Source organism: Gopherus evgoodei, chromosome 3, assembly GCF_007399415.2.
Source record: "Gopherus evgoodei ecotype Sinaloan lineage chromosome 3, rGopEvg1_v1.p, whole genome shotgun sequence".
NCBI classification, from domain to species: domain Eukaryota; kingdom Metazoa; phylum Chordata; order Testudines; family Testudinidae; genus Gopherus; species Gopherus evgoodei.
The window spans coordinates 77,160,239-77,180,770 of record NC_044324.1 but is presented as its reverse complement, the minus strand read 5'-3'; the positions used below and the strand labels follow the sequence as shown (position 1 = coordinate 77,180,770).

The following is a 20,532-nucleotide window of genomic DNA, read 5'->3' as shown; positions in this document are numbered from 1 at the left end:
ACAGAAGCAAGCTCCGTGAATCTAAACAGAGGGACTCCACCCTCCCTGTTTCCAGTCCTGGAAACACAAGTACTTCCCCCCTCACCCAGAGGGTATGCAAAGTCAGTCTTAGTAAATCTAACACAAAGAGATTTTCCCCCTGACTTCTTCCTCCCACCAATTCCCTGGTGAGCTGCAGACTCAATTCCCTGGAGTCCCCACTAAAGAAAAAACTCCAACAAGTCTTAAAAAGAAGGCTTTATATAAAAAAGAAAGAAAAGGACATAAAAATGGTCTCTCTGTATTAAGGTGACAAATACAGGGTCAATTGCTTAAAAGAAAAATGAATAAACAGCCTTATTCAAAAAGAATACAATTCAAAACATTCCAGCAACTACACACATGTAAATACAAAAGAAAACAATATAAACCTTATTGCCTTACTATTTTTGTACTTACAACTTGGAAACAGAAGATTAGAAAGCCAGGAGACAGAAAGATCACTCTCAGAGCCGAGAGGGTCAGACACAAGACAAAGGACAAAGAACTCACACACAAACTTCCCTCCACCCAGATTTGAAAAAGTCTTGTTTCCTGATTGGTCCTCTGGTCAGGTGTTTCAGGTTACTCCTTTCCAGGTGAAAGAGACATTAACCCTTAGCTATCTGTTTATGACAGGGGCATACTCAGAGGCTTGCTATCTGAATGGGGTCACCAGTACAAGTGTTTGAGAACCACTGCACTAGAGCCATATGTGGGTGTATCTGGTTTAATATACAGGAAACTGAGTTTTGACTGCCAGAATTTCCTACTTATCATTTTATCAAGAAATCAAAGAGCAGAGGTTTAAACTATCAAACCTAGTGGATTTCCTAAGATCCAGAGAGCTCTTAGATGATCCATGGAATCCCTGTGCAACCTCAAAGCCACTCTGCTGGTGCAATGCTGCCACAGACTGACTATCTCACAGATGTGCAGTAAGGAAGGGGAGCCTGGGTGATGAAAACTGACTTAAGAAATGTTAACTCTCAGTTAAACATCCTCAGAGTCTGCAGGAAGAATATAACAAAGAGCAGCAGTTCCTGGTCCTAACCCTAAAATCCCCCAAACCAATGACCCAGTAGAGCTGCACCAGAGGTGAATTCTGCACAGTTCCCCGGGATAGGAGGAGCATGTAGCAGAGCTGGTACTTCTCTCTTCAGTAACCCCTGTCCAGGATTCACTTCGCTTTCACTACTTCAAATATTGCCTTTTGTCTTTTTTTTTTTTTTTTTTTTTTTTAAGAAAAAGTGTTTTTTGTTCACTAGAAAGTGGCTGAATGGATTTTCCTCACGCTTCAAAAAAGTGTCTTTGGGCTAATATCAAGCATGCGAAACTGCAGCTCAAAAGTTTTTGAGACAGGAGATTATTATAATGGAAGTAGAGGTGTAATCTTAACTTTACCATTTGTAGGACAGAATATGAATATATCCTGCCTAAGCTTGGTGCATTAATTAATATGTAATGATTATTTTTCCTTTACCTACAGGGACTCATGTTTAATGCAGTGAACAGAAATTGATTTATTTTTCAGCATTACTTACTGGAAGTGCTGATCTGCACTTGCAGCAAATCTCACACTGATTCTGTCTTACATTCCTTTGTCATTATCTGTTTCCTTTTTTGTATCCTTGTGTTCAAGTCTCTTTCTGAATGGCAGGATAAAATCTGCTTGTCCTGGGGTCAGCTTAGGAAATGTAATATCAATGTAGTTTTGAAAAGATTGTCTTGTTTCTTCTATTTCAGCTTCCAGGTTGTCTTTCCAAGCTGTCATGCTTTCCAGCTGTTGGGTAAGAAGCTGTACTTGAGCTTTTGTCTCTCTCAGGCTGGCCATCACTTCTCCATATATGGCCTGATGTGTTTTCTCTGCTTCTTTGAGCTGTTTTTCAGCCTCCTCTTGATTCTCTTTTTGAGTGATGTCCAAGACAACACTCATTTCATAAAGTTTTTCTTTTTTTAATTGATCCAGGTTCTTCTGATGTATTTCGTTAGCCAATATCCCAGCTTCCTGGAGTTGCTCTGTGTACTTTCTGTTAAAAAGTTAATTGATTTGTTAAGTAACATTGATAGGTTTATTACATTATGAATGATTATTAAAGATTATTTAAAGTTTATTCACTGTACAATTATAAAGTTTCTGATTTTGTTACAAATATAAGTGAAGTTATAACATGAAATAAAATTACAACAGGACTAAAACAGGATAACAGAAAGACTGTAGGGGCAGATCCTCTGATACTGTAAATCAGCATAGCTCCACTGGCTTAAATGGAGCTGTACTGATTTACACCAGAGGAAGATCAGTTCCAATATGTATACCAAATGGTATTATTTTAATTGTGCATGTGTCAAGGTGAAAAGTATTACAATACTCAAAATAAATGTAAAATTAAACAAATAAAGTGTGGGGAGGGAAGGGGAACGAACATGAAGAATCAGTTTTGTATTCTGTATTTTAACTTTAAATAATTTTTTTTATAGTGCTGTTCCAAATTGGAATGTTTCCCTGAATTGGGGCTAAACATTGATTTGTAGCCTGGAAATGTACTTCTAATTTTTGTTTTAAGTTTTATCAAACACACCTGTGTTCAGTACAACTACTAAAATAAGGCAAGAAACTATATAAAATATATAACAGTGCCCAAACACAATGGATGCAATTCAGCGAAGCTGGCTCAGGGAAATATAAAGGATATCCCCATGGTGTGCTCAGCATCAGTCAAGTCCATTGTGCCAGAGGGGAAATTCTCCCAGCTGTTCCACTTTGCAGAGGACTTTTTATTTTCACCAGGTCCCATAGGAACTCAGCTGACAGGGGAATCAGAAGATACCGGCTAAGATGATGATGTAGTCTATCTGTGGAAAAAAGGACTGCAGGACTGGGTCCTGTTTTTATTGTGAGAATGAAAACATTACATAATATGTCCGCTCAGTGTGGATCTATTCTGAAAAATGGCTTTTTAAAAAGGGAACATTCTTACCCAACAGATCTGCTCTCTGAGTTTTTAGAATTACTTCTGACATTAGTGACAAAAGTAAATATTACTACTCTCTAATCTTTTGGGAGAGGGAGCAGGATATTATTAGGTATCAAACAGTGTTAACTTAATTAACTAAATTCCACTTGTAGGGCCAGCTGTTGTCCTCAGTTTAACCTGTAAAATCCCGTTGCAATTAAATAAAGACAATGGGTTTTGTACATTGTAAGTGAGGGCAGAATTTGACCTGCTAAATCTTTATTTCTGGTGATGACACATAAAGAACAAAGCTTGACTTTCAGGTTCCAGGTTAAGTTTGTGGTGCTGGCAATTAGAAAAAAAAATGTTGCTTCTAAGCTAAGTAAATTTGATGTGAAATTGTGAAATGCAATAAACCTGAAAGCCCACAATGCTAATTTCAGTCACTTTTCAGAGTAAAGTCACCTTTTGAATTTCAGGTATAAAATATTTTTAAAAGATACTGATCTATTTCTTGAAAGTCTGGGGATGATCAACGTTGATGTACTCAAGTCTTGTTTCTTTAGTTACATGTTTCAGTATACTTTGTATGAATTCCATAGGTAGAATTCTAGTTAGGACATCAGTGCTTAGAAAATGAAAATGGGTGTAGGGTGACCAGATGTCTCAATTTTATAGGGGCAGTCCCGATATTTGATGCTTTTTCTTATAGAGAAGCCTATTACCCCTCATCCCCGTCCCAATTTTTCACACTTCCTGTCTGGTCACCCTACATGGGTGCCACAGAAAACCCTTAGGATATTTTGCTTACTGTTGGTGTATGCATTTTTGCTTATTGTTATAAAAATGGATGAACAGTTAAACTTTTGAAAATGGCAAGAATACTTTTGCTGCTTGGCCATGGCTTGGGATGCTGTCTGCCTCTCCTGTTTTCTGGCTTCCGCTACAGCATGCATCTTTTCCAAAGCACACTCCATCAGGATGCGCTGAAGTTTGTGAGCCATGCGCTGCTCTGCAGCTTCAGATTCCCTCTTCAGCTCATTTTCCAGGTACCGCTGCATCTCTCTCTTAATTTTTATCACTGCTTCCTTCAGAAACATTTAATGTAGATTTAATTAGTGAATAAAACGTATTGTTCAATCACTGTTCCACTCAGTGCAAGACACGTTCTTTTGACCTTCCTTCTCTAACATCAACACACAACAAAACACTCCAGTGCACACACTTCTCCCACTGGAGAGAGAATGTGACACAGATGATGGTCCCATTGCTTAATGCACTATTGGAAAGCCCTCAGATACTTCAGTGATAGAAAAACCTATAGAATAAAATGCTATAGAAGCTTAACTGCTGTTTGTAGTTTTCTTCCTTTGTATTTATATTTGTGTTTGCATCTTTTATCATATATTCCAGCATGCAAATTATGCATGTTGTTGAGTCTATACAGTAAAACATTATAATTTGCATGCTCAGTTTAGAGGTATATGTATAGATAGATACACATACACACTTTAATATACTTCTAATTATTTCTATTTTTTAAATGTTGGCTCCAGTTCAGCAAACCATGTAAACATCTGCTTAGCTTTGGTATCAAAGGAATTTAAGAATGTGCTGAAAATTAATCCCATCTTTAACTGCCGTGCTAAATAGAAATTGCTTAAAGTTAAGCGTGTGCTCAAGCAGTTTGCTGAACTGGGGCCTTAATAGGGCATCTGTCACAAAATAACTAAGTTTCATACAATAAAAAGGAAAGTATAGAATGCTAAAAACCAACCAGAAAGAACTAGCTAACCCAAGTATCTGACCAAACAAAACCAAATAATCTGGCATAAGAAAAAATGCAGTGATCCTCAAGGCAAGCTACCCCATCAAACAACATGACTCAATTCCCAGCTGACACAAACAATAGCAATGTACAAGCACAAATAGTATGACAATGTATTGTTGAGAAAGTAATTCAGTTCCATAGTTGGACATTTCTACAGTTAAGATATTTGGCATATTAAAAATGGAAGCAAGTGACTCCAAACCTTTAGTTCCTTTTCATGCTTTTTTTTTAGGTCTTCTAAAAAACTGTTGTGTTCAGCTGTTGCCTGATCAAGGGCTTGTTCCACTGCATCTTCTTTTTCTACTTTAGCCTTAAAAACAATAATCATAGCCCGACTGCAGTTAGCTAAAGATCTGTTTACATGGTATTCTGACTTGGATCAGAGATTATTGTAATCAATAGCTTTATTGTTTTTCATTAAAAAATTAGAGACAGATCAATCTGTATGAAGTGATAACATATGTGGTGTTTCTGGCTATTTGATAAAATTGTTACATTGATCTTTGGAAAATTGCCGTTACAGTGATCAATATTAAAAAGTGGGCATTTGCTAACACTGTACCATACAATGTCATTGAGGTACCAGAGTTTTGTTACCTATTGTAAGCATAGCGGGCAACTCTGGATCTCACATAGCACTGTGTGGGAAAGGATTGGCAAATGTTGATATTTTAGTAGTGATCACCGTGTGTTTCAGAGACAAAATTTTGATGTAACATTTGTTTAAATTCTTCATAATGTTAAAAATGTGCCTTGCTGAGATTAGATTTGGCAAATTGGTCAATTGACTGATAAAATAATGTCAGTTGACTGTTCAAGTCACTGCTTATTGTTTGACCATGGTCAAATATTCCAGCAAGAATACCCTGATATAGGCGGAGGCTGACCTTTTTGATTGTATCATGGTGCCATCTATTAGCAAACTTAAAGGTCTTAATCACTCATTTTACTACATGCTAATGCCACCTGTTGGGGAAAAGATGAACTAATTGAAAGATGAGCATCTTGATTGGCTGGTATGTTCGAGAACAAATATTGTTTGTATGTATCTCTTTAGTTGTATACCAGGCTGTCAATGTACATGGTGGCTTACAAAGCACATTAAACAAGTTAAAAGACACAGTCCCTGCCCTCAAAGAGCTTGCAATCTAAACTGACTAGACAAACATATGGAAATTAACTCAGAAGGGAGTAGGTGTGAGAGAGGAGGGTTTACAGTCATTAAACCTCCCCCCACCCCGACACAAAGAGAAAACATGGACAGCCATTAAGTTACCTGAAGAGATGGCCTGCTGCCTACCTAGCATAAGTGCATTTTAAAATGACTTTTTTCTTTTATGGTTGCTATGTGTTTGTTTGATTTCTGTTTTATTTCATTTTTATTTTCTTTTGTAACTGTTCAGTCTTGAATACCTTTCACATTTAAGTGCTAACCTAACATCGCTGAACTTCATTGTGTTTTGCATTTTTTCTGAGTTAAAATAACTCAAAGTAATTTGGGGGGTTTTTGTAAGTAGGCATAAGTATCAAAGACGAAGCTTACTGGAGACCATAAAGTCTTACTCTTTTCTGTTACTGTTGTATTAAATTAATGCTTTAAAATATTTTACCACTTTTGACATTATTTGACAAAATTTGACCAGTAAGTTGACCGGTTGTTTTTAGATGGTCAAATGCCCAAGTTAGTTGAGCTTGATAGCTAGAGGATCAAATTCATGTGCAAATTTGTGCATACAGAACCTGCTCTTAGTTACACTGGTGTCAATGGGAGTTCTGCTATTCATTGTGTGCCGGATTTGGTACTTATGCAACAACAACTGTAGAATTATTATTGTCTTTTACATAAACAAGCATTGATAATTGTTTAAAAATAAATTTAGTATTAAAAGAATTATTTAACCTGTGAACTGCATGTTCTTTCCAGTATTTCTAGATTTAAAGTAAAAAACGAACAAGCACATGAAGATGAACTGATATTAACTCTCAGTTCAAACATAGATGGCACCTGACTCTTGCTTTTGGGGTGGCTGAGAGTGAGCACCAGGAGCTCCTGAGAAGTAGGAGGGGGCCACCCGTGCCCAGATCATAGCCCCACCCCCCTGCTCTGCCCTGAGGCCCCACCCCTGCTCAGTCATCTCCCCATGAGGCTCCTCCTGCACTAGGGGAGTGCTGGAACAATTTGTATAGCAGGGGTGCTGAGAGCCATTGAACCAAACTGTAAACCCTTCATGTAATGGAAACCATTTCAAGCCATGGAGTGCGGCAGCACCCCCCACACTCTTAGTTCCAGCACCTATGTCCTACATGCCACTTCTGCTCTTCCCTGAGGCCTCACTCCTGCTTGGCCTCTTCCCCTGAGGTTCTGCCCCTACTCTGCCTCTTCCCACCCCTGCTCCACCTCTTCCCCTAAGACCCACCTCTGCCCGCTCCTCTGCGCCCCCTCCCTTGAGGCCCGCTGCCTGCTCCTCTCTGCCTCCTCTTCCAAGGCCCCCTGGCTGCCCACCGCTCGTTTCTCTCTGCCCTCTCTTCCAAGGCCCCCTGGCTGCCCACCGCTCGTTTCTCTCTGCCCTCTCTTCCAAACCCCTGCCTGCCACTCACTCCTCTCTGCTCCCTCCTTCAATGCTCCCCTGCCCACTGCTTGCTCCTTTCTGTCCCCTCCTGCCTTAAGAGCGAGCGATGGGGCAAGAGGGGGTGTAGAGGAGTGAGCAGAGGGTGGGGCCTTGGGGGAAGAGGTGGAGCAGGAACGGGAAGAGGAGGTGCAGGGGAGGGGCCATGGGGGAAGAGGCCAAGCAGAGCAGGGCCTCCGGGCAGAGCATGGGCAGGGCCATGGTCTGGGCACCAGTGGCTCCCCACTTCTCGGGAGCTTCCAGCGACAGCGCTCCAAAGGTGCCGGGTGGGCACGCCTCCAAAGGGAGATGCACCGCATCGGGCATTTTTTGCCCCATTTGGGAAGGCTTAGCTCTCCAAGCCTCTTATGCCTGCCTCCCATGAGCTCAAAGGCATTTATCCACAATTTGCATGCTACAACACAGATTCCATAATTATAAATGTTAATTTCAATGACAGTAGTGTAACTTAATTTACCTGAAACCATAGTTCGGCTTTAATTTTTTCAATCCGTTCTTTTACTTCTAATTCCTTCTTTTCACATTGTTCTTCTTGAAGATCTGCCCCGAGCTCTGTATTCAACAGAAATGAATCATGTACATGTTACAAGAATAAAGAAACTGTAAACAGTCTCCTGCCCATCAGCTTGATTTGATATTTTAAAAAATAAAAAAGATACACAATGTGAATTCTCACTGCAGACAGTATTTATAATGTAAATATTGTTAATACAGTGTCTTAAGTGTATGTACTGCTTTAAAAACAGGGACTCTGCTCAAGGAGCATACAGTCTAGGGACCTGATTTTATGAGGTGCTGTGGACCCACAATTCCCATTGATTGATGGCTACTTGGTGATCTATATGAAATAAATTTGGTGGTCTTAGTCTATTTCCTAGCAAACAAATGTTGACTTCACCCAGTCTACCACAACGGCTGGTACTAATTCTCTCCATTATTAGTCCACACAGTAGAAATAGGCGCTGAGTAGGCATTTGGACTAAACTGCCATCTCAATCCAGAAGTTAATTTCTTCAAAACAGAATTAAGGCACATTGATGGGGCAGTTTGGAGAGTCATCACTGGCCCCACAAATGTTGTATCCATTTTGTGGATAATAGAAGCTGCCAACTCCAGGGTTGTCTAGCTCAGTACCTTTCAACAGTATCAAGTTCACTATAGCTATGTTAGTTTGGAACCATGTGTATCAATATGTGTGCTAAGGGTAACAACCACTCTACCAGAAGGACACATCTAGGCCAAATCTACTCAAGCCACATCTACACTATGGGGATTATAGGGACATAGCTATGGTGCCATCGCTATGCCAGCATTACCCCACAGTGTAGATAGCCTACAGCGAGGGGCCGGTGATTCTGTCACTGTAGAAATGCCTCCTCACGGAGCAACACTGGATAGATTGACAAAAGCATTCTTCCATTCACCTAGCTGCGTCTCCACCGAGGATTAGGTTGGCATAACTATGGTGCTCGGGTGGGGCGTGGGGGTTGATTTTTCACATCCTTGAGCACTACAGCTACGTTGACCTAAATTTTAAATGTAGATCAGACCTTAGGCAGGAAAAAAAAAAACCCAAAACTATCATCAAACCTGGGACTGTTGATGTCTTAAAAGAGTAGTTTGTGAGTACATAGGAGGCACATTTTCAATTTAGTAAGGTATAGTTAATAAGAAATCATAATCTATGATGTAATTTGTAGTGTCTGACTACTTTGGTGAGACTATTCTCCATTAATTGAATTTCATACAAGATATCATTTTTTATACTGAGAATACTGAGTTTTGAAAATTATCTTATTTTTTTCTGTCCTATGTGGGGAAAAGCCCAACAGGGGCTACATGTCTGATATACTATGCTATAAAGAATAGTATAGTGTACTGAAATTTGCTACAAAGTGGCATGTTTTCATGACTGGCACATGCATTAGGCATATAATTGCGCTAAACTAGCTGCGATAATTCTGTTAATAAGCTTCACATAAATATGAGTGTGAATCTATGAAGGCAGTATATACAAAGAACATGAGTGAATGACAAGTAACCGGCTTAGAGAGAGACAAAGTGGGTGAAGTAATATCTTTTATTGGACCAACTTCTGTTGGTGAGAGAGACAAGATTTCACGTTACACACTCTTCTTCAGGTCTGTGAAACATACTGTCACAGCTAAATACAAGGTGGAACAGATGGTTTAGCATAAGTAGTTAACACATATTTCAAGGGACTATTCAAAGTGAAGTGGCCCATTAACACACCTTCAGCCATCAGGTGGGGGAGGGGGCGGGAAAGGAAGTGGGTGTAAGTGGGTTACAGATTGTTGTAATAAGCCAAAAAATCCATTGTCTCTATTCAGTCCATGATTTTTATTGTCTAGCAAAGTTATGAATTTAAACGCCCAGGCTCATCTTTTGAAAGTATTGTGCATGTTTCCTCTGTGGATGATAGGTCAGATATATAGAATGATTGCTTTGTGAAAAGTATTCAACCACAGGTAATATGGTGTTTTTGGCTTTTATCATTTTTCTGGGTGACTTCATTTGAGAGCATAGTGATTGTCTGGTTTCACGCGTATAGCTGTTATTGGAACATTTACTGTACTGGATGAGGTACAGCACATGTTGTCATAGGCATGTGTAAGGACCAGGATCTTGAATCGTGCGTTGTGGGGGGTGTTGATCATTGCAGCAGTGGAAGTATGTCTGCAGGTTTTGCATCTGTTGTTCTGGTAGAGACTGATGCCACTTTGAGTTGGTGTGTCCTGGTCTATGGAGAGGTTGATTCTGATGGTGAGGTTGGGGAGTTGTTTGAAGGCCAGAAGAGGCGAGTTCTGGAAAGATTTATTTCAGGATGGGGTCCCTCTAGACTATGAGTTGTAGTTGTTTGATGATACTCCATAGGGGTTCCAGTGTGAGGTGGTAGATGACAACTAGGGGTGCTTTAGGGCAGTCAGAGGGGGCTTTATTTCTATATTGAAACAGGTTCTCTTCGGGTATTTTGGTGGTCTGTTCCATGACATAATCTTCTTCTCTAGTGGTGTGTCCTTGTCTGGTGAAGGTAGTTTTGAGTGTGTTAAGATGTATAACTTGGACTTTCTCCTTGGAGTATATTCTGTGGTATCTGAATGCCTGGCTGTAGATAGCAGATTTTTGGGGCATTTGGGGTGATTACTGGATCACTGAAGGTAGGTGTGGTGATTTGTGGGTTTCTTGTATATAGTTGTCTGTAGAGTTCCATTGTTGAAGCTGATCGTAGTGTCCACCCATACAATATATTGAAAAGTAAAAGAGGGAAATAATCTAAAACAGGACCTTTTAAAGAGGCTTCTAGTGTGTTTTATGTGGCCTATGTCAACTGTAAGCTTGTCTTCTAGGCAGAGCTGGCCTTATCATGAGGTGAACTGAGGTGGCCGCCTCAGGTGCCAGACTAGGGAGGGGGTGGGGCGCCATTAGGACCCAGAGTGTAGAAATTTGTGTCTGCTGTTGGTGCATATGTATTCTCTCAGCTCTAGATGCACAGAGATGGTGGAGTGCTGTGCTAGAGGAGGGCACAAGAGACATAACAGGCAGGCAGGAGAAAAGGTGAGAGGAAATAACAGAAAGCAGCAGGAGCTGAAGGGAGAGAGAGGAGGAGGAGCCTTTTATGTACCTCTCTAGCACCCCCAGGAGCCTGGACTGATTAACACCAGCTTCTCAGGGAGCTTCCTGTTTCCTGCTGCTTCCCTGAACCCACTTGAGGAGAACAGGCAGTCAACTAAAGTAGGAGGAGCCAGTGAGGCCCTTAAGATGCTGATATCTTTCCTCACTCAGGCTCTGCTACCAGCCTGTTTATTTGCCCCCGTCAACTGAGTGTTGAGAGCCACTATAGCTGGCACAGAACAGCAGTCATGAGTGAAAGAAGAAAACGCCCCTCTGGGGCAGCATTCAGAAAAAGAAAGCAAGCAAAGGAAGCTTTTCTATCTAAGCAGGAAGGAGCTCTCCTGAGATACATAGACACAAATGTTCACGGTGAGCCTTCCGGCGCCAGTGAGGATGTGAGTGGTGAGGAGATGCCTGATCTTCCAGTTAGTCAGAGTGCAGGTGACCTGGCAGCTACTGCAGCATCCATATCTCCATCTCAGATGGATGTAACCATGCACATTCCTGAAGAAAAGTGTAGAACAGAGAAGAGTGTGACGTAGGTGCAAGAAACAGCTGCTGTTGAATTTAGTTCCTCAAGTCTACATGATCCAGGACTGTGGACCCACTTGAGCAGTAGCCTGAGTGACTTCCTTGTACCGCATGGGCCACAGCAAGTGAAAAACTTCATGTTCCCCAAAGACAATGAAAAGAGAAGTTTTCATCCAACACATTACTGGTGTGAAATCCCCAATGGTGACAAAGTGGAGAGGCCATGGCTTATGCACTCAAAAACCCAGAATGCTGCATACTGTTTTTGTTGCAAACTCTTCCACTCTAATGTTCCAGCCACCTTGGGTTCTACAGGAATAAAGGACTGGAAAACTAGAGCTAGAGATCTGACATGCCATAAGAAGGCAGCAAATCACCAGAGAGCATTCAATAGGTGGAAAGAGCTTGAGATGAGACTAAATTAAAGGTGTGAGAATGCTTGCTACCCAAAACCTAGCACTGCGTGGCACTTCAGATCAGCTGCATGTGGCAAACAATGCAAACTTCCTTAAAATTGTGGAGCTGATGGCTGAGTTTGATGCTGTACTCCAGGAGCATCTAAGGCCTTGGCTACACGCACACTTTACAGCGCTGCAACTGGGGTGTGAAAAAACACCCCCCTGAGCGCTGCAAGATACAGCGCTGTAAAGCGTCAGTGTAATCAGGGCAGCAGCGTTGGGAGCGCGGCTCCCAGCGCTGCACGCTACACCCGTAAGGGATGTGGTTTACATGCAGCGCTGGGAGAGCTCTCTCCCAGCGCTGCCACTCAGACTACACTCACACTTCAAAGCGCTGCCGGGGCAGCGCTTTGAAATTCCAAATGTAGCCATACCCTAAGAAGAGTCACCACCCAAGAAATGTACACACACCACTACCTTGGAAAACCAATTCAAAATGAGATTATACAGTTACTGGCAACAAAACTCAAACAGAAGATTGTGCCAGATCTGAAGTCAGCAAGATACTACTCTGTTAGTATCACACATACAGAATGGGAAGAGACTGTCTAGGAAGGAGTATGGCAGAAAGAGATCTAGGGGTCATAGTGGATCACAAGCTTAATATGAGTCAACAGTGTGATACTGTTGCAAAAAAAGCAAACATGATTCTGGGATGCATTAACAGGTGTGTTGTAAACAAGACACGAGAAGTCATTCTTCCGCTTTACTCTGCACTGGTTAGGCCTCAACTGGAGTATTGTGTCCAGTTCTGGGCACCGCATTTCAAGAAAGATGTGGAGAAATTGGAGAGGGTCCAGAGAAGAGCAACAAGAATGATGAAAGGTCTTGAGAACATGACCTATGAAGGAAGGCTGAAGGAATTGGGTTTGTTTAGTTTGGAAAAGAGAAGACTGAGAGGGGACCTGATAGCAGTTTTCAGGTATCTAAAAGGGTGTCACCAGGAGGAGGGAGAAAACTTGTTCACCTTAGCCTCCAATGATAGAACAAGAAGCATGGGCTTAAACTGCAGCAAGGGAGATTTAGGCTGGACATTAGGAAAAAGTTCCTAACTGTCAGGGTAGTCAAACACTGGAATAGATTGCCTAGGGAAGTTGTGGAATCTCCATCGCTGGAGATATTTAAGAGTAGGTTAGATAAATGTCTATCGGGGATGGTCTAGACAGTATTTGGTCCTGCCATGAGGGCAGGGGACTGGACTCGATGACCTCTCGAGGTCCCTTCCAGTCCTAGAGTCTATGAGTCTATGAGTATGAGTCTATGAGTTATTCTGGACTGCACACCTGACATCAGCCATCTAGAATAAATGACTTTACTGGTGCGTTTTGTAACAACAACAGAACCTAGTGAAAATGTCCCTGCAATGGTGACTGTCAGAGCATTTTCTAAAATTTATTGACACTGATGATACTACAGGAGCTGGTATGACAAATTTGATTCTTAAAAAGCTGGAAGATATGGGAATTGTGATAGCTGACATGAGAGGTCAGGGCTACGATAATGGTGCCAACACGAGAGGAAAGAATGGAGGAGTGCAGACATGGATCTGAGAGTTAAACCCTTGAGTTTTTTTGTCCCAGGCAGTTCTCATTCATTGAACTTGGTGGTCAGTGATGCAGCTTCAGCTTCTAGTGAGGCCGCTGAATTTTTTAATGTAATTCAAAGCATCTATGTATTTTTCTGTGCATCAATTCATTGATGGCAAATTTTGAAGCAACATCTGGCAACATCCTCTCTGACCCTGAAACCACTGAGTGCCACATGATGGGAAAGTCGAGAGGAGGCGATAAAGCCTATCAAACATAAAATTGGGAAGATGGATGCTGCCATAGTTGCCACTATGGAGGATAATGCTATAACAGGAACTGTTCATGGGAGAACAGTGGCAGAAGGACATGGAATCATCAGAAACGTACATAACTTCAAATTTCTGTGTGGCTTAGTGTTGTGGCATGACATACTGTTTGAAATAAATGTTGTAAGCAAGAGACTCCAAGGTGTTGACCTTGATATATCTGGAGCAATGGAACAACTGGACAAAGCAAACTCATACCTACATTCTTACCGGTCAGATGAGGGATTTCAAAACATTCTGAAGAGTGCACAGAAGTTGGCAGAGGAACTTCACACTGAAGCTATTTTCTCACCCATTCAAGAATACAAGAGTCACTGAAGAAGAAGAAAACATTTTGATTACGAGGCACGGGATAATCTCATAAGAGACCCCAAACAACAATTCAAAGTCGAATTCTTTAACCAGGTTCTAGATTGTGCAGTAAAGTCAGTTGAAGAATGTTTCATGCAGCTCAAGAACATAGCAGTATATTTGGGATGTTGTCTGATATTCCAAAACTCCTCACTATACCTGAAGATGTACACCAGCAATGCAGGGCATTAGAGACAGTATTGACACATGATGACATGCGCGATATGATGCAAGTGATTTAGGTGATGAACTGAGAGCCCTTTCAAGATACATTTCAGCAGGATCAACTCCAAAGGCTGTTCTGGAATATATGTGCACAAATAAGATGACCATCCTCTTTCTGAATGCTTTCCAAATGTTGCTCTGCGCATACTTCTAACACTTCCTGTAACAGTTGCCAGTGGAGAATGCAACTTCTCCAAGCTAAAGTTAATAAAAATACATCGACGCTCCACAATGACGCAGGAGAGGCTCAATAGAGCATGAGCTGGCCTAGACTGTGGACCTCCAGGAAGCAGTTCAAATCTTTGCAATCAAGAAGGCATGGTAAGCACCACTTTGATTATTCAAACAGATAAAAATGCCAGTGTTTACTATGCAGACACGAAAAGTTACATTTGCTGTTCAGGTGTTTGAAAGTTAAGTGTTACTTAAAATTTTTGAACAAGGCATTTTAAGTTGTTAGTTCTCCTTTATTGGGGTAGGTAGCAGAGCAGTACCATGAGAGGAGTAGAACAGAAAGAAGGCAGAATTGAGACCTTTCAAAGTTTTGGCCCAAGCGAGGGGGCATGTGGGCATCATTTGAGATCCCTGCCTCAGCTGCCAAAATGTTGTGGACCGGCCCTGCTTCTAGGCGTTCTACAGCCCTGAGCACACTTTTGATGCTTCAAAAGTATTTTGAAAAGCAACTATCCCAAGCTCTAAGAGCTATTGAATAATGACTGAAACCTCTTTGGTAACACACATTATCGAACATAGGCAGTGTGATTCACAATACTAATATCACTGATCAAAGATCCCTGCAATAGTTAGGTATAGAAATTCTTACTTTATTGACTTACCTCAGACTCTTGCTATTAACATACTAATACTACCATACATTTTCTTTCCATTTTTAAATTATAATTGCAGTATAATAAAAAATCTGGCTATGACCTTAGAGATAGTTTATACAGTAAAAGTTTTGTTATCAGGTATGTTGGGAAAATGGGGGGTGCTGGATAGTCAAAAATTCCAGTTAACCAAGAGTTATATTTACCAGTGGAATACCAATTTTCAAAGAGTTAAAATACAATAAAATGAATAAAGTATACAGGTACTCACCAATCCAATAGCAGTACTGCACTGCAGAGTGTTTGGTTTCTTGAAGCACTTAGGCGTGTACAGGTAAAGTTTTCTATACAGTAGGTTATCTTATGACACTGCATATCACTATGAGCAGCACATGGCATATACCCAGATCACTGAAAATACACTTAACACTGAAACTATACTGAACATAATGTAATCTTTCTTTGATGAGTCAGAAGGCACTTCAGGATCTTGCAGTGCCTCAGGGTCATCATTATCAACATCAATTATCATTGTAGATGTAGAAGGTGTAGGAGATTGGGCTGAATCTGTACTAACCCTATGACACACACTGGAAGCTGCTTTTTTGAATAAATCCCTGATATCAGCTTGCTTAATTTTCTTCTGCCTTTTTTGCATAAAAGTAGAGTGCAGAATGTGCCATTGCATAACCTCCTGGGCACTATAACATGGCTGCCTTTCTGCAAATTTAATTATTGTAACAAAAGCTGAAGCAGCCTTTCCCCCAGTTATTTTGTCCTCTTCACTAAAATCTTCTTCGCTGTCTTTATCAGTGTCTTCATGGTCTTTATCAGTGTTTTTGAGTGTCAGCTTCAACCCACTCTTCTATCTCACTTTCATGAAGTTTGTTGATTGGGTGTGAAGGAGTAGCCTTCAACATTTCAAGAATTTGTGCTAATGTATTTTTTCTAACTCTTATTTTAAAGCCTTCAAATTCATCTTCATCAGAAGATACTTCTGCAAACATAACACTAGACCACAATTTTATCTAAGCTCTTTAATGTTTCACTTTTAACAGAATTCCAGGCAAAAGCAACATTAAAAATTGCATCTTTTATGTTATCACGAGATTGAAAGTCCTGTGTAGTGCCTTCATGACTGATAAGCTTTCTCAGGAAATCTCTTTTGTAATAACATTTCATAGTCTGGATAATGCCCTGGTCCATAGGTTGAATCAATGCAGTAACTTTGGCAGGCAAGAAGATGGTAAAACTATTACCAGACACTAACTCTTTCTCCAGAGTGAGCTCTACAATTGTCGAGCAATAGAATAATTTGCTATCTTCAGGTAAGCCTAGTTTTCTAAAATGTTCTTTCACTGCAAGTAGAAAAACATCATGAAACCAATCATAAAAAAACTCTTTGTCCATCCATGAATTACCTTGTGCTTTGTAAACAACAGATAAATGTGCAACACCTTTGAAAGCTCTAGGACGATTATATTTTCTAATCACCAAGAGTTTTATTCTATGCAAGCCTGCAGCATTAGCACATGTAAGAACAGTTAGTCTGTCTTTACTGTGCTAAAAAACAGCAGCACTAAATTCGCTTGCACCTGCTAGGGTAGAATTGGACAAATATCACCAAAATAGGTCAGTTTCATCAGCATTATACATTTGTTCAGGGGATAGATCATGTTCAGCAATTAAATTTCTAAAAAAATTCACAATATTTTTCTGCACTTCATGATCAGCTGATTTTTGTTCACCGGATACATCTAGCTTTCTAATACTATGATGAAGTTTAAAACACAAATGCCATCCTTCAGAAAATGCACATGGCTCAGTTAATTGTATTTGCTTATAAAAATCTTTTGCCTTTCAACGAGCATTGGACCAGAGATAGGGGCACCCTCCCATCGTTTCAATTAAAACCATTCATATAAAATACTGTCTAGCTTTTCTAATTTAGGTATATGCAGAGTACAAAGTCGTTCAACAGCTTTATTTGACTCACAACTAGCAAAAATTTGAGCAATTGTCCTTTCTGAGCCTTGATGTTGTATATCATGGACAAGTCAAAATTGTACTCTTGTATCAAAACATTCCTGCTCTTGCCCTTTTCAAGACATGTACAAATATCTTTTTTCTCTTTTAATGTCAACACAACTCTCTTACACTTCTTACACTTACAAATATCTTTTTTCTCTTTTAATGTCAACACAACTCTCTTACACTTCTCTCCTTTGCTTTTCGCTGGTATTTTGGATGCCATAATAGTAGGATGGCATTGATATTTTGCGATAAACACAAGACTATACACCAAGTAATAAACTGACCGATCACAATGGCGGATATGAACAGAAAGAACAGCATTCGGCTCTTCTTGGATAACTCAAGCGTAGTCCAGCTGCTCTTGGAAATACTTGGGTCCTGAATAGCTTCGGCATTGGTCCCAGTTACTGGATTGAAGATTTGTATTGGGAGATATTAGAAATGCTGGTTTCTAGAGCCTTTCCAGCTGGTAAAGTGCTAGATAACACAGCTTTTACTGCATAAGTATGCCAGAGTCCTGTCAGGAACTCTTGTTTCAGGGGCTTGTTTAGGCCCTGTACACAGTCCTGGTAGTAAAGTGTTTAATTGTTTTTTGAAGAGTTGTACCCAGCAAAGTTGTAATGTTGTTGTGGCTACAGTTATTACACAGTTTTCTCTAGCATGATTTCTATTTCTATTTCTTGTCTGTTTAGGAATTGATCTAAAATCTATTGATGTCAAAGGAGAAATTCCTGTGGACTTTGCACTGAACCCTTGGAGAGTGACAAACTAGAGCCCAGATCCTGAAACAGGAAATGTAAAAGCAGACTTCAGTTTTGTATTGTAACTTTGCCTTACTAAAGAGTTTTAAAAAAATCTTTGTCAAGCACAGGTCTTCTCAATTCCTTTAAGCCTTACTTAAACAACTATTTTCAAATATACTCATACCTAGCTCTCTTTTTTTGCTCCATTGTAAGCAAATCTTTAATACTTTGAGAAGAATAGTTATTTGATCTGTAGTATTTGTACATATTCATGAATAAATACATGTATCCATCTCTGACCAACCAGGAAAGGCCATTGGAAGAGGATGTGAATGTCAAGAATAGAGGTATGTATAAGTATTTTGAATAGCCGCAATTGGAGAATTACAAATGAAGCATTCAGGAAACCAACATACCTAATATATCCCGATGAGTGTAATACCGTGTTTTGTAAGGCTTATATTCCCGAATCCGTTCAAAAGTAGCGGGTGTAGGTGGTGGTGGTATTATTTTTGAGCATACAGCACAACAAACAAAGGAGCTCAAATCTGGATTCCTAATCATGGTTGTATAAAATATTCAAGGTGGTTACTAAAATGTCCAAACTGCCCTAATCCTTGCAGACAAAATGCTTACTGTTTCTACAGAAAACATGCAGTCCAGTTAAAAGATAAAATCATTCACCATTAGCATGATGTCTAAAACATTTGCCTGCAGGTTAAGTACAAGTGGTGAAGAACTCAATAACATTATGCGGACTGATGGTGGGAGAGGATTTATTAACTGACCTCCTACAGCCTTAAACCAACCTCATACCTAGCAACTGTTACTAGGCAGGACAAGATTTGCTCACAAAAGCATTTGTAGATACAGGGTAGTGTTAAGCAGCATCTCATTAATTTTTTTTGTTTTATTACTTAAGGCATGGCAACAATTCCTCTCAAATCCAAGCAGTTTAAAGAGATTTAAACAGTATTTAGCAATGGCTACTGTTTCAAATGTTTGCATCAGTATTTTTTGTTAAAGAGGTGAATGACTCATGTGTGGCATGGGGTATCAAAAAGTCTCCACTCAGGAAACCATTGTGGCTTATCTTTGTCAAGGTAGGAATTTTCTTGTAAACTTTGTTACCACTGTTGAAAAGGAAATCTACAGAAACAGGACAAAACTAAACATTATTGGTGCTGTTTGTTTATCCCCAGTTCACATAAGTGAAGCTGTGCTTGAGAGATCTGAGTTCTCCCTTTTGGTCACTGCTGTAACTGTATGCTGTATTTGCAGGAATCAGATATTTACACTGACAATTTTCAGCCATATTTCTGTACTGTCCATTAATGTACTGCATGCATCTTTGCACTCATGCTGTTTTCTCCACTTTATGTATATCATCTATGTATTATTGAGTTGTTTAAAAAGTAATTGCTACAAGGAGATAAGTATGACCATGAGTTAAAAAATGAAAAACTAGGTGAAACATTCCTCCTTCAATCCACATAGGTTTGGATCAGTTTGACTAATTAGTCTTGACTCCAACAACACAGCTGCCCTCATAGCCAGACCTTCCACTACACAGTCTCATGGCTGCATTCACCAAGCCCCTCTCCCTGACTCAGTTCTAAACCCTTCCCCTCTCCTTCTTCCACTGTTACTACTGCTCACTTCTATGGTCCCCTTCACACCACAAAACATAATTCAACAGTACGGACCCACTCTTCCCTTATTCCCCTATAACATAGACCCCTTCAGAGTAGTTCTTGCTCACTAGGATTAAAGCCCATTGAAGCAATGTAGACTTAATATATTTTAATGAATTAAAGAATAATCTGGTTAAAATTCCACATAATAGTTGTTAAATGAAAGAGTTAGTCTCAAGGCTCCTTCTTATCCTCTCCCTATAAAACAAAAGGCTAGAAAAAAATATCTTGTTTTGCCCATGTTAAAAAATTCTAGCCACCTTTTAGTAGTGCCCCCAAGCCTTGGAGCAGGGACTTGAAAATTGGAAGAGGGTGGTCTTTGTGTCAGGAACATGCTTTTTGCTGTCACTGAAAAGCCACCCACATTTGGCCAAGTTATGAGAGTCTTTAAAAATCAGTTTGCACATACTCAGTAGAGACTTAGATTTTCATAACTAAATATCCCAAGGATTCTGTCTGCACTGTGCATGCTTCAACCCAGGGCTGAGCAGGGTTTTTCCTGCTGTAACAGCTCTGGGCTGTGACAAGTCCCAGTCAGGGCAGCTGGACTGACAGCAGGGAGCTTGCCATTCATTTGCTCTTGCTGACCCTTTTGCTGAGTCCAAGCAGGATGGAGGAGCAAGTTGCTGATTCAAATGCAGAGGGGACCATATCCAGAGCAGGGAGACAGGTACAGTGAGTAGATTGGGATAAGGAGCCTGCATGGAGAGGTAGAGGGCACACTTGAACTGGAGGCTGGCAGAAGATA

General features: G+C 40.3%; 1 protein-coding gene across 1 annotated transcript; it reads right to left on the bottom strand.

The window, feature by feature from the left end:
• Positions 1-1,580: 1,580 nt before the first annotated feature.
• C3H6orf163 (chromosome 3 C6orf163 homolog) lies at positions 1,581-18,927 on the bottom strand. The gene is made up of 5 exons (XM_030554219.1): positions 18,507-18,927; positions 7,891-7,985; positions 5,009-5,116; positions 3,861-4,063; positions 1,581-2,048 (listed from the first exon to the last, which is right to left on the bottom strand). Exons 1-5 carry the CDS (start codon positions 18,652-18,654, stop codon positions 1,610-1,612), a joined length of 993 nt encoding a protein of 330 aa, XP_030410079.1. The 5' UTR covers positions 18,655-18,927; the 3' UTR covers positions 1,581-1,609.
• Between the last annotated feature and the right edge of the window lie 1,605 nt (positions 18,928-20,532).

Bases quoted from the DNA above. Each gene is read 5' to 3' on its own strand.
- C3H6orf163 (XM_030554219.1), bottom strand. From the start codon at position 18,654: ATGATTAGGAATCCAGATTTGAGCTCCTTTGTTTGTTGTGCTGTATGC. The intron at 5,117-7,890 runs GTAAATTAAGTT...ATTGTTTTTAAG, and splicing joins AAGCCGAACTATGGTTTCAG to GCTAAAGTAGAAAAAGAAGA. The intron at 4,064-5,008 runs GTTTGGAGTCAC...ATGTTTCTGAAG, and splicing joins AGCATGAAAAGGAACTAAAG to GAAGCAGTGATAAAAATTAA.